At 36.8% G+C, this 15588-nt stretch overlaps 2 protein-coding genes across 2 annotated transcripts in view; one reads left to right on the forward strand and one right to left on the reverse strand.

The window, feature by feature from the left end:
• The window catches only part of LOC134793532 (calcium uniporter protein, mitochondrial), a 133866-nt gene that overhangs the window by 25676 nt on the left and 92602 nt on the right, over positions 1-15588 (reverse strand). The window lies entirely within an intron of this gene.
• LOC134793515 (repetitive organellar protein) overlaps positions 9783-15588 on the forward strand; it is a 93180-nt gene continuing 87374 nt past the window's right edge. The window contains exon 1 of the mRNA XM_063765097.1: positions 9783-10114. Within this exon, the coding sequence (XP_063621167.1) occupies positions 10020-10114 (95 nt within the window). The 5' untranslated portion in view covers positions 9783-10019. The remainder of the gene's footprint in view (positions 10115-15588) is intronic.

Here is a 15588-nt window from a genome sequence, read left to right on the forward strand (position 1 = left end):
CGACTGGTTGTGCATTACTTTGTTGTTAAGAGAAAATAATTATTTTATCTAATACTTCATCCTTTTATGAAATCTTAGTTGTGTTGACGGTACATTGTTTGTTTTAGAATGCTATTATGCAATCCATCGCATCTGTTACTCTCCAGGGTATCAGAACAAGTTTTTTATTTAAAAGTGTAGCTTCTGAGTATACTTTTAAGCACTACTCGGCCGAGTAATAGCTATTTCAACTGCTGGCTTGCAAGCACAAGTATACATTTAACTGTACCGACCTAATATCACGGTCGCCGTTGATTTTCTTCACACTTGCATGATCTTAGTTGTTCAAACCCTTGACACAACACTTGTACAAGCTGTACCACATTTGCATGCTGAATATTGTATGAAGCGTAAGCAATATTCGCCAGTACCCGGGAGATAACCAAAAGCTGCCGGGCACAATTTATGTTACATTTAACATATGCAGGAAGTTTATAAATAACGTTTTCATATCCTTGCTGATCCACATAACAATCATAACATCAAAACTAATTTCATAGATTGATTTAGAAAAAATTATAAAGCGAAAGAAAAAGAGATCTTTTGACAAATTACTTACGAGGCGACAAAATTGATATGAAGGTGAAGATTTAATCTTATAAAAATTCACAGATTTCGTGCCTCACACGACTATCGAGCACATTGGAAATGAATCTACGGAATTCGAAAAAATATTGTCGCTGAGCGACGAGAAAGTCTGGATAAGGAAAAAGTTACAAAATAAAACTACAACGTTGAATGATAATTATTTTATTCTTAGACTAACACAAGTATCCTGGACATAACGCATATGAACAAACAAATTGCAAAATTTCCACACGCGTATCCAAGTTTGAATAATTGTCGCCGTGGCGCATACTACCAGGGTTCAGCATCAGCTATCTTGGGTAATGCTCATCATGACGAATCGGGTGTCCAAAACAGCGTGTGCCTATGTTGCACCAAACCTGAGTTCCGCTAGGTACAACCAGGGTTCAGCATCAGCTCTATCTTGGGTACTACTCTCCTAAGTGCTCATCAAGACGAGTCGGATGACCAAAACAGCGTGTGCCTATGTTGCAACAAACCTGAGTTCCTTTAGGTACAGCCAGGGTTCAGCATCAGCTCTATCTTGGGTACTACTCTCCTAAGTGCTCATCGAGACGAGTCCGATGACCAAAACAGCGTGTGTTTATGTTGTATTAAACCCGAGCTCCACTAGGTACTGCCAGGGTTCAGCATCAGCTATCTGCTAGCAGCCGCCAGCAACATGCTGAGGTGAGACCATTTCGTGGCATTTTTTCTTTTTTATGTTTCTCTGTATAAGTTTCTACTCCCTCTCCCTCTCCCTCTCCCTCTCCCTCTCCCTCTCCCTCTCCCTCTCCCTCTCCCTCTCCCTCTCCCTCTCCCTCTCCCTCTCCCTCTCCCTCTCCCTCTCCCTCTCCCTCTCCCTCTCCCTCTCCCTCTCCCTCTCCCTCTCCCTCTCCCTCTCCCTCTCCCTCTCCCTCTCCCTCTCCCTCTCCCTCTCCCTCTCCCTCTCCCTCTCCCTCTCCCTCTCCCTCTCCCTCTCCCTCTCCCTCTCCCTCTCCCTCTCCCTCTCCCTCTCCCTCTCCCTCTCCCTCTCCCTCTCCCTCTCCCTCTCCCTCTCCCTCTCCCTCTCCCTCTCCCTCTCCCTCTCCCTCTCCCTCTCCCTCTCCCTCTCCCTCTCCCTCTCCCTCTCCCTCTTTTTTCACAACAAACACCGATAACGAACTCTGCGAAACATGAAGTCATAAATGTCCTGTGAAAAATGTCGTTCTGACTTTTTGACTATTTTAAGGTTAAGCTACAGGGCAAACCCTTAACCCGATCGTCTTTGTTTTAGGCTCAAATTGTAGCTGACTAAATTGTCCAGAGCCGTTTTTCTCAAATTTTTGATATCATTCTTCGTTTCCAAATTATCGAGCACCAAAATCAAAAATTCGGAAAAAATTTAATTTTATTTTCACTATTTCGACCATAACTTTTTTTGTTTTCGACTTTCTCAAATAATTATTTTTGCACCTTACAGCTCTCGTGATTATGCGTCTTTTGAGCCTATTTTTTAATATCATATCTTCACAACTTTCCGAGATATAAGGGGATCGCACTTTTTCGTGAAATCGGACCGTATACTGGAGCGAACGAAAAGACATTTCCAATGTCAAAACGCCCGTTCTCCTCCGTCAAGTGACCGAAAACAATGAGACAATCGATCACTGGATGCGACCTTCGGAGACACCTATTATATTTCCTTGTATTTATATTGACAAATGCCTGCGATGTACCTACTAAGCGTTCACGCGTGTTGATTGAAGTAATATACAATAAGTAGGTTTTTACGGCCCTAACGTTTCTTTTTATTTATACGAGGAATTTATGAGCTATAAAACTAGAACGGGGATAGAAGGTAGGTTTGTGTTGTTGGAACCGTACCTAAATTCCAAAACGAATTTTATCTTACGAAAGAGCTGCATTTACCTAACTACGTATTATGTATATACTAACAATTCTGTACTATACAACGTTAACTTCTCTGACCATACCAGCTGCATTTACAAATCCCTCTAGCTACTTATAACCAACAATTCTGTGCTATAGAAACCTTTACAACTTCGACCATACCAATTGCGTTTACGGACCGATATATTATTCCTACAACAAAGAATGGTTGAGAAACAGTTTACACTGGATGTACCGCTGAACTAAAAGCAATTAATTACGTAATTCCTGTGCTATATTCTAGTCATTTAGTATTATCATTTTAGGATCCTCTGGTCTGTGCATATAATATATGGTAACATAATTGATTATCCAATTAATCCTAATTTGAATTTAGACATTAATTCTATATCAATACTGTACAACATCTATTCCTATACATCTATCCTATCCTATACAATCTGTTCCTATAGCTTATATACACAAGGAGCACTCCTTAAGTTTATTTTTTATCTATATGTCGGCGGCCGATCGTAAGATCAGGCATATCGTGAAACGTGAAAATCTTTGACTCGTTCCCTGAGTCGACGGAGGGGGCTCCTATTTCTGGGCAGTTTGCCCTTCGGGCATCTGAAGCAACCTAACCAACCTATCCTACCTATATATTGGTTTGATGTGACGTCGTGTATCGTCAAAACATTACACAGGAACATTACGATCTGCCTGATCGTACGATCGGCCTACGACATATATACCACTTTTTCCAATTAACAGAAAGATTGTTAGTTAAGAAAGTTTACCGACCAAGTTGACACTTATAAAACTACTGTAATGAAGACGACATCGACCGCGAACACTTAGTTGTCTTCACGTTTTCTACGTTACGCCGCAGCAAGTTAATTGACCCCATTTGTCAAAGAATTAGCTTTTTGGGATAAAGTTATCTAATGTGTGTGACACTTAGAGATGAGATGAAGGTGTAGCTACAATAGTAGGTATCTATCTACCTATCTCAGAACCGTATCTTCCTACTGAAACGGCTGAAACGAATTAATTAAAATACAATCCACGATCAATCGACTCATTAATACGATTGTAGGAATAATTTACATATATTATAACGGACGATTTGTTGATATTTTATACATTAAAAGGTAATGAATTTTTTTATATAAAATTCCCTACATTGTAAGCAGTTTTCATTGCTCCTGAGTGTAAATAGCAGCATCGACAACTTGATGAGGCTGTGTCAACCAACATAGGCCTGCTGGGAGATAATTAACGCTTGTTAAAAGCCGAAATATATGTGAAATTGTGTAATCGATTATGGAAATTATCCTGTGGCTATTGGTTCATTTATTAATTTTGTTCACTTGACCAAATTGATACATAGGTAATTAGTAATTCAACGTACAATACTAATATTATTCAATCAATATTACAACTGTTTGAAATTAAAATAAACATATTTATACATGATTTCAGCTCCCAGTTCCGCAAGTATATCGCTGAAGCTTTTATTTGACCCCGATATTTTCCACAAACATGACTCTCTGCTCTCCGGTGTCAAAACAGTCCGAGTTCAAAGAATCCAACAAGATCCGACAGTTGCATCTTTAGAATTTCACCAAACACGAGAATATTTTCAGTAAACGTCAAGAAATACTTTTTATCAATAACAAAATACTTATTTCTGGATTTTCTGGTCGCACTAAACTTTGAATTCATCTCGATCGTTCAAGCTAAACTTTACTATTATAGGGCGTACACGCCATAAGTCGCAATCATTTTACTGTCTGTGTGTGTAAATTTCATAGAGCAGTCAGTAGCTGTGTGTTAGGAAATATTTTGGTGTACCTAACCACGGCAAGTAACAAGAAAAGGTTTCAAGAGCCTGTTCGGAAAGAGAAGAGTCGTGGAATGTATTGGGGCCCATACATTCCACGACTCTTCTCTTTTCGCAAAGACTCTAGACGAAACAACTACGTTCTATTGATGTTTTTTTTCTCTTTATTTCATAATACGTATAAGTACCATAAATTTAATGGCACATTGATTACAACTTTTTTCAATTTAGAATCTCAATCGCCATTTCACGCCCGTATTGGGTATCTACATCGTAACATAAACTAGCTAAACGAGAAAAGTTCAGAGCTGTTCCAGATAAGCCTATGAGGTTTATATTGAAAACTTACACAAACGATGAAAGGGGCCCACTGATTAACAGTCCGCCGGACGGTATCGGCCTGTCAGTTGTTCGGAACTGTCAAAATTTTGTTCTAACTGACAGGCCGATACCGTCCGGCGGACTGTCAATCAGTGGGCCCCTTGAGTCTTCGTGATAGTCACACTCACTTGTCTTGCCTGTTATAATACTTTTCGTATCACACAAAACTTGATATAAAATTATTCTAATGGATATGTTGAGGAATTGAATTTGCTTTTTTTTATTTATATTAAAGGAATATTTAAAAACGGAGCCTGAATAATATCCTAACAAAGGGTATCTGTTTTATATGCAACAATCGAGAAATTAAAATGTCAAACAACTTCGCAGAGTCAAGCGAAAAAAACGAAGATAACATTTTAAATTAACTTTTCTACGAATATACTGGTCGGACAATTCTATTTCACCGCGACCAGCACTGGAGATAATTTAAATTGATAGTTATTGGTGCCAATTCAAACTCGTACGCTCGTACTTGCACGAACATTTATTCGCGCGAGAGAAACGCAGTGGGCGAATGAGAACAAAATGACATAATTTAGATATAATTTTGATCTCAAAATGTACGTCCGAATTGTCCTCCTTGTCATACTACAAATGCAGCCTGAGCAATAAAAATAATAACATACGAATAGATATAGGTACTTACTAAAAGCAAAAAAAAATCTAAAGGTAATCTTTTACGTCGACCGCGGCCCTCGCCATTGCTTTAAATATTAAGGAATTAGACGCATTGTTGGTTTAAATATGAAAGTAGGTAAAGTATTTCATTAATTACCCTGAAATATCAGGAGCTGTAACACAAGGTAATAAAAGTGCGAGAGCTCGACACGTCTCGGGCATGCCAGGTCTTAACACACCTCGGCCTGACATTCTCTTGATCCCAATGGCATCCTGAGGAATCCACTTAAAGTCGGGGAGAATGCCATTCCCGTGGCGAAATGAGGTTTTTTAATAGCTCGAGTATGTGCAATTTTGCAAGTGACAGCAATTTACTGCGAGTTGCGCAAGAAAAATTTTTTTTGCGTGATGATGTTCCTAAATATAAGTCTAAAGGAGTACGAGACCAATGAAGAGAGGGAGACACGTGTAAATACTAGAAGGAAATACCTACACTGTAAACTGCAGCCTAAACTTAATATAGTCACTCATTGCGCAGAATTTCAGAGTGTGCAGCTCTACAACAAGCTTCCCAGTGAGTGGAGGAACATCGATAGCCTTGTTATCATTAAAAATAAATTAAAAACACTGCTGCTGAAAGAGTGCTTTTATTCTATAGTGAAGTTTACGACCTACTTTAGTAATTTGTCTTCGTAATGTTGGTAGTACTTAATTATTTTAGATAAATACGTCTGATATTGTTCTGCATGTTAGATTTTATAATTCTTAGATTTAAGGACCTAGATTTAAGTTATTTAGTATGTAGTTATATTCAAATACAATTGTCATATTGTTCATGAATAAATAAATAATAATAAATATAAGTAAGGCAAAATTCTCAATCCCTGTCAAATAATTGTACCTTATTTCAACGGAATTACTATAGGTACGTGCCTAAATAACACACCAATTTGTAATGCTCTTGCATATAGGTATTATAGGTATGCATATAAATAATATTATTTATTCAAATAAAGGAATTCCTCCAGCGTATCATATCCATACTATACTTACTAATATTATAAATGCGAAAGTGTGTCCTTTCTGTATGTCTGTTACCCCTTCATGCTTAAACCGCTGAACCGATTTAGATATAAGTACAGTGAAACCTGGTTAATTGGCACCTGGATAAATGGAAAACCTCAATAATTGCAACCAAAAGTCCGGTCCCGGTCCCTTGAGACCAAAAGGCCTCTATAATTGAAAGTTTAGAACCTCTATAATTGCAATTTAGATTTTAGTGCTTTTCGTAATTTTGCCTCTGTAATTGACCACATCGCAACTAAGACCTCTATAATTGACACTGTGCTAAAAAAATCCGTTATTTTGCTCTTCTTTTTACCTCTATTATTGAAACAAGTCTTACTTATTACCTCTGTAATTGAAATAATGTATTTGTAGACAGCAGAAACAATATTTTAATAGCAATGATAATTTTATTTATATCTTCATCCAGAATTCAATTTATTTATTGGGTATCTATCACAGCCTGTAGTAGGTTAAATAGTTTTGATTAAATCAAAAACAAAGTATGCTTTTTACATTCTAATAAAACTTTCTTCTAAAATTCAAGGGAATTTTTTAAACCCAAATGATAAGAAAATAAAGTAGTAATTAATGTAGTGTAAAAGTGCAAGTATAGACAGAAGCTATATATAGACCAGAAACCCAGAACGTAAGCGTGTAAATCTACTTTCAATGGTTATTTGCACCTCCATAAAAGAAATTTGTCAGAACGCAACCTCTATTAATGAAAACCTCTATAATTGACACAACGATTTTTTGAACCTCGTTAATTGACACGACCTGCTTAAATGAAAAACCTGGTTAATTGTCAAAAAATGGCCGGTCCCTTGAGATTGCAATTATCCAGGTTCCACTGTATATAGAACTCATATAAATTTACATAGGTAAGCCTCTATAATGATTAGACACTTCTAATTTTGTTTTAAATTTACAGCAAAAAAGATTTACAAACAAGTGTGCGTGGCAGTGAACGGTAGTATTAGAGCAACACCAATGCAGTGCAAGGTGAATTACCAAGGGTCTTCGAGCAACCTACAGCGGTAAGCAATGTCAAAGCATTACTGGTCTTCATAGCGCTATCTAAAATAGGCACTATGCATGTTGATTTGCGATAAAATTCTCAGGAAAACTTTGTTTAGTTTAATAGGTACCTAACCTAACCACCCAATATTAGACGCTTGATTATAATTGAGACAGTTATACCAAATCAAATTATGTAACAGAATCCTCAAATATTTTCCATAAAATTACAAGTTGAAAAGTTAATTCAGTTAAGTCTAAGTGTCTCTAGCAAATTAGTTAAATTCTAGATGATTACATTAAATTAAGGGAAGCGTTAATGGATCGTCCACGGAAGAATTTTAAGTATGGCGAGCACCAAGTCCGTAAATATTTGTTTTTCCCTACCCAAACGAGTGTCGCAATGAAAAGCGCTATTTATTATTAGAAAGTTTTTTAAATATAAATGTCTCTAGATTACTTTTTGCTACATTATCGCATTAGGCAACTGTTATGATAGCTGTACCGTTATTATCAATAAATAAATAACAAATACAAATAAAAATAATTTTTTTCACTGCCCATGCAGTACCGTATTTCAAAACGGATCGTACTGTAATCCAATAATGTTTCAAAATTATAATTTATTATATTGAAACTAGCTGAATGACAATCTGATTCCTCCAACAATACTTACTCGTAGTACATACATGAAATAAAATCTCGCTAAGTACTTTAAGTGTTTTTGCTTCCATGCGATTTATTTCGCGAAGCTGCGGAACACCACCCGTCTGATAAGTGTTTGAGATGTTCTTCAGGTAAATATTTTAAGGGGATTTCGCATTTTCATTTCCTCCTGAATAATTTTTCATTCACGTCAAGATGTAATAATGATGTTTGGCGTAAGTATGGTTTTCTCTTGTACACGGCTGAATCAAATAAGAGGTGTATTGAATTAATTTCATAATTAAAATAAGATATGAAACTGCCCTTTTTTGTGTGTTTAGCTTTTAATGTGCTCCTACGCTACTATCTTAGTATGTATGTATGAATTTTATATGTGGATACGAGTTGCTTTTGATACTTTTAAACTATTTGTAATTAACTCGTGCTCAAATTGATTTTTAAGAGCCCATCAACGTGCACACTGGCGCCACTGCTAATACATCAAACTAGTTTTATGTATTCAAAAGGTACTTAAATGCAAAATACAGTACGTAGAGACCCCTTTTTTAAATATCTTTCGTTACATTTAAATAATCACGATTATTTAGCAGTGGCGCTAGTGTGCACGTTGATGGGCTCTTAATGTTATCACCATCCTCCTATTATCATCTTCAAGGATGAGTGAGTACTTACGATGTACCTACGATATCAGTATAAAATCGGATATAGCAACTTGCAGACCGGGCACGTGTTCGCATTGTCCCCTGCTGCCCATCGATCAGCGCTCCTTCCGCGACGTTTTCCATTGGGAAAGCAGCGGCTCGCGTAATTAATAGAAACGAGAGCGAAGCGATTTCCGAGGCGGATCGCGGCAATTAGCGCCGACGGTGCAAGCCGCAGGAGATTGCGAGCATGCGACATATGCGCCAAATGAGCATTTCTTTTAATCAAGTAAATTAAATAAAAGTAACCCCGACAGCGGCAGTAAACATTAAATCGTTATAGATTTCTAAATGTTATTCAAATTTTAAAAAATAAAGATCAATGAAAACTTAAGATGAATTGCAAATCCCTATAAAATGATACTGATACCCTACTCGACCTCATATCATATGTGTTTAGTTCATTTCAATTTGGCCGTTGTTATTAGAGCAGTGCAATAAATAATTATTTTATTGCATTCATCATCATCAACCCATTCGCTCCTAAATAGGACGAGAAATGTCGAAATTTATTTTACAGTGTGTTATCATTTTCCAGATATGGCGGTAAATTTGTGACAGGTTACTAAATGTATGTAATTTGAAATGAAGGCTTCCTAACCTTATATTTATTGCTAATGTTCTCGTAACATCTCCTACCCACAACAGACGCGAGCTTCAGAAATGAAGAATAATGACAATAAGATTGTTAAATTAACAAAATATCAAAAGATATCGAAACGTGCGTGACGCATTCATGTTTATATCACTGGTATTTAAAGTTTATGATGCATAAATAAATGATTACATTTTGATTAAACTGTCTTCATATTTCACCATTATAGTATGTGATTTAAAATTTTCTAGTCGGCTTCATTAACGACATCTTAATTTATGGATTTACATGATGAAAATGGCAAAAAAAGTGCTATCAACGGCATTATCGCTTTAGATCTCTCGGCACTTGCGCCAACAATTAAGAATGTAAGGCGGGCGCGAGCTGCGCTTGCGACGGTACGCTTCACATTCGCGTCGCGTACCGCCCGGGAACAACGCGGCGGAGAAAACCTCGACACCCTGATCCTTCGAATCCTTTTAGTCAAAACCATTACAAAAATTCAAATTCAGTGACTTGAATACAATTGACACAGGCCGAAAAAAGCTTATTTATATTTAGTTTGACGCGGTGTTTTGATTTTATTTTGCGGGGGTGTCGAAGGTGGCCTGTGTTAGTGACGGTGTGTGCTGTGGTATGGGGTAAGATGGGGGCGGGGCATAGTGCGGAGGTCGAGGGCGGCGCGTACGCATCCGACCCGCCGGCCCACGATCGCAGGAAAAGCTACAGCAGAAGGCGAAGGTGAGTTTTATTAACCGTATTGTAAGCAATTTAATCAATGATGTTACATTTAGGGAATTATTGAAATGCTTTGAGACCTCTGGAATTACTTGATGGCTAGTCACTAGACGCTTCATAAATTTGGTTAAAGGGTTATGGACAACGCCATATGCGCATGAAGGATCTACGAGTCATAAGTCGTGGTGAAGGAAATATTCATACACAACTACACACTGTAAGTAAATACAGTAAAAAATGCCAAATAAAGTGCCACAGTATTAAAAAGTACTTGATAAAACAATGTACTTCGTCTGCGTAGAATAAGTACTTCCATATCCAACTTCCATAGAAAATGACTCCCCCTTTTTCACCCCTTCGAGGGATGGTTTCCGGGATAGCAAATATTTTATGTCCTTTCCCGGGACTCTCTATCTAAATCGGTTCAGCGGTTTAAGCGTGAAGAGATAACGGGCAGACAGACAGACAGGGTTACTATCGCATTTACAATATAATAGAGATTCCTTTCGCCTAACAATTACATTAAGAAAGTAGCATAATGCGCAGTGTCGATCGACACAGATTACCCTACTGGCCGCTGTGCATAACAATGACAAGAAACGTGGCGCATCTGCCGTGACGACTTCGTATGTTTTCACTTTGAAGAAATAGCTTTCGACCGTTATGTATTATGTATTTTTACATATATCTTTACTAAATATGACTGAGTTCGGATAATGGATGCATGACGATTGTCTCACTGTTCTAAAATTCTATAGGTAGCTTTTTTTACACCGTCTAGTCTTCATTAATAGTTTTAGTTTCAATTTTATGTTTTAGGTATAGTTCTAGTTTTTAATTAGTTTAGTAAATTATAGCATAACCGCCTCGTCGTCGAACGGCGTAAGCCTGGGTTACAACGGAAGAACAGCGCTGGCTTTGCCAGCAACATGCTGAGTTGTGACCCTTTTATGGCATTTTTCACTAAATGTTATACATTGTATATTTGTCAACATGTTTTTGTCATCTGTGTTTGTTTGTCATAAATAAATGTATTTCTATTTCTATTTCTATTTCATTATGGTTTAAAAAAATTGCAACTGATTTTTATTTTTATTAACTGAATATATCTATTTCCCAGCCGTACATAATGACTACATATTTCATAGATTTTTACGATGGCTATTGTACGTTATTCGCCGGTGATGCATTCTATAAGGACAATATATAAAATGATGAAATTTGGTATTGTAGGTATCTCCGCGTTTTCTGCGATTATTACTTCTGTTCGCGGACTAAACTAGGCATACGTAATAGGCGATTTAATCCGTTTACGACAACATTGTTTTATTTTAATTATAAATATATACGGCGTGACTATTCAATTATATTACAATAGATAAACAATATAATTAAATAGTCACTCCGTAAACATAATATACATATCTACCACTTCAGGTATAGTACATACAACATACAAACTATTTAAACATTCAGTAGCTGGACCGTAAGAGAAAGAAACCACGAATATCTGGAGCGAGTTTAATTCTTTAGAACATTGATAAAATGTTTGTCATCAAGCATTTATACAAGTTGCGCTGTTGGTTCTTCTAGTTTCCGTGTACAACATACATACATACATATATCAGTGTGTACATTTTGCGTTCTAATCCGTCTGTTTTTACAGTTTTAAACATTATCATGGAACCCTAAAAAGCACCGGAATTCATTCATAAAAATATTTTATCTCCATGCCTTTGTTTATTGTTTATCCCTACGTCAGGTGTATGTCATAAAAATATACGATAAGCGGCTCGTTGGGTCACAAAATGTAACAAGGGCCGTTTTTATTTCACGTTTACGAGTTGGGAAAAGACAATAAATGTGTCTGAAAAAAGGAATGGACAAAAGTAGTCTCATTTGGAGCTTTCTCTGCGACAAAAACTTTCGTTAAAGTACATACCTAAATGTGATAAATATGACAAATAAAAAAACCGGCCAAGTGCGAGTCGGACTCGCGTTCCAAGGGTTCCGTATATTACACAATTTTTAACAATCAGTGCCGGATTAAGATATGTTGATGCCCTAAGGATTTCTAGGTGCCCCCTCTCCCTCGGGTCATCAAGATTACATTGATTTTTTGGTAAATTGAGAGAAGTTCATTGCCGCGTTACAGCTGAGAATGGAAATCAGTCACATCATTTTATCACGAAAATTGACAGTGCCGCAGCAGTAATGTTGCAACAGAGTACCTAATGCTGTTGCAGTCGCCACCCGAATGTCACCTTTATCATAGCTTAGAAAGTAATAGAAACGCGAGCGAAGCGAGCGCGGAAATTTCTCGATATAAAAACGCAATATGATAGACAGTTGTAAATTTTTACTTTTAGTATGGAAATCAGTCACATCATTTTATCACGGAAGTTGAAAGTACTGCAGCAGTAACGTTGCAACAGAGTAATGTTGCTGCAGTCGCCACCCGAATGTCACCTTTATCATACCTTATAAAGTTATTGAAAACGCGAGCGAAGCGAGCGCGAAAATTTTTCGATATACAAACGCAATTTTACTTTTAGTCCCAACCAGGCGCGAATCCAGGATTTCATACAGAGAAGGGATGGGACAGTTTTCTATCAGCCTAGCTTCGCATAGGGCTCGATATTTCTTAGGCTTCGATATTCGAGGTTGTTTTCATGCATAAAATATGCAAGAAAGCAGAGCTTGGAATTGAATTGGCGAAGTGTGAGAAAGGCAGTAGGCCTAGCTGCGAAAGAGGAAAGCTTGGATTTGGATCCACGCCCAAGTGTAATTAAGGCAGAAGGCCTCGCATAAGACCTAACGCCGAACCGCAAAAGAGTGGGTTGAAATCGAATCTATGCATGTAATCACGACTCTTCTACTGCTACCGATTGTTTCCCAAAGAATTACGCGCCATTATTTTTGCAAATTAGCTTTAAACAGCTAAAAAAAATCGTGTGGTAAAAACGATGTGTCTGTCCCTTATTTTAAAATTTGTTCACCTTTTTCAACCTGGCATTTTGGTGCCCCTCCTGAACGTGGTGCTCTAAGCACGTGCTTGTTTTGCTTATTGGTTACAAAGTCTTTATTAATTCAACCATTAAAGTCGACGAGTACAAAAAACTTTAAGCTAGCTCTCAATTTAACATTTTTTTAAACATTATTTTTAATTTGACCTTACATTTCCCAAAGAATTACGCGCCATTATTTTTGCAAATTAGCTTTTGGACAGCTAAAAAAATCGTGTGGTAAAAACGATGTGTCTGTCCCTTATTTTAAAATTTGTTCACCTTTTTCAACCTGTCATTTTGGTGCCCCTCCTGAACGTGGTGCCCTAAGCACGTGCTTGTTTTGCTTATTGGTTACAAAGTCTTTATTAATTCAACCATTAAAGTCGACGAGTACAAAAAACTTTAAGCTAGCTCTCAATTTAACATTTTTGTAAACATTATTTTTAATTTGACCTTACAATTACTCGTAAGTAGGTAAGACCGTTAAATATTTAAAATGATTATCTTATCAGAAAATTATCACCAATTACTCTAAGAAAACTACTACTCTAAGTAATCCGGCACTGTTAACAATGTATTTTTTATGTGAAACGTGAGTGAAATCTCTTTAAAAAATCCGTAGGGGTCGGATTAAAAACTGTAATTAAGTCCGACTCACGCTTGACTGTACATTTCTAATAGGTTTTCCTGTCATCTATAGGTATAGACCTATTTTATGTATTTTTTTCAAAATTTTAGACCTAGTAGTTTCGGAGATAAGGGGGGGGGGATGGTCATTTTTTTGCCTATTTTCTTGAATAACTTCTAAACTGTTGATTCGAAAATTATAAAAAAAAATTATTTGAAATCCTTACAATAAGCTCTTTCATTTGATATGTAACATGATATAGTTTGAAAAAAATTTTTTTTTTTCATTTTTCATTTACCCCCCAAAAGTGGCCTCCATGTTTAAAATTCATTTGTTTACGTTACATGTCCGTATTCGGGTCACAAACTTACATATGTGTACCAAATTTCAACTTGATTGGTCCAGTAGTTCCGGAGAAAATCGGCTGTGACAGACGGACAGACAGACAGACAGACGCACGAGTGATCCTATAAGGGTTCCGTTTTTTCCTTTTGAGGTACGGAACCCTAAAAAGTACGGGTTGTTCGCCGTACACAAAATGCACGTAACTCTACTGATAACCGGCGAATATGCTGTTACTTTTTTGCCTGAAAACGTCACATTGTTATTTCACAACAATGTAATTTTTGGTAGGTAACCGGAATTCTTCCGATCAAGAATATCAAGATCGATTTCTCCAGATCTGATTTTCTGAGCATGATATTGCCGCAATGATAGTTTTCCGCATCTTGCCCCGTTTAACAAGTGAGTTTGGAAATAAGTAACATTCTTTTTAAAGCTTACCCTTATCACGATAGATCATATCTTCAGTAGACCATTAGTAAACTAACTGCGTAGCCGCTGTTGTAATTGGTGCAAAGTTGGAAAATTGAAACACTTCATACAGTAACCTTGTAATTGGGTTTATGGTACAGGGATCTAATAAAACAGCGGGTTTCCCCAACAAAACACCTTTAAATTTCGTAATTATAAATAAGGCAAGTCTATAAATTTCAAGTTTAAATAGGGTTGTTCAGTAATAGGTGGATGCATAATTTGACTTCTTAGATCAATAATAAAAGGAGAGAAACCGAATTTTAATCACGTAAAGAGTAAAATAAATTCAAGCGTCTTTATGTGTTTTGAGTATCCAATCAGATTTTCTATATAAATATTATGCAACAATATTTTACTTTGTATTTTATTGTATCACAGGTGCAACACGTACTCATTCATAAACTTACATGTTCATGAGATACAGCCTGGTGACAGAACAGACAAACGGACAGTGGAGTCTTAGTAATATGCTCCCGTTTTCACCCTTTGGGTACGGAACCCTAAAAAAGTATTTCAAAAAAAATCTTAAATCAAGCGTCAAAATTACAGCAGAAGAGAGCCTACAATTCTCTTTCAGTTTCGTAAGCATGGCTCTACCAGCAATTTCAATTACACTATTTCACACACTTGGACTTCGCCGGATACCGCAGCAAGTAAGGAAATATTATGCAGTTTTATCCATAGTTCAACTCGAAAGAACTTTGAAAACTTTCGACGAGAACTGTTACAAATATTATCGAAAAGTATTGTAAAGTAGAACATATTATTTATTATATTACTATTTTATGGAATAGATTTAGATAATTGCCGGGATATTGTGACGCAAGAAGAACAGAAAAATTAATAGATTCTGCTTTATCAGAAAATATGTTTACCTCAATTAGCAAGGAAATCTCAGCAAGCTGTTGCACGGCTACGGGTTACGGATTACAACGTTATTATATTATCCATCACCAAATTAAACTACTATCCATCTGATATAATTATGGTCAACGCCACTTACGAAATTACGGTCATGTTTTAAC

The sequence above is a fragment of the Cydia splendana genome, chromosome 9 (genome assembly GCF_910591565.1).
Source record: "Cydia splendana chromosome 9, ilCydSple1.2, whole genome shotgun sequence".
Taxonomy (NCBI): Eukaryota; Metazoa; Arthropoda; class Insecta; order Lepidoptera; family Tortricidae; genus Cydia; species Cydia splendana.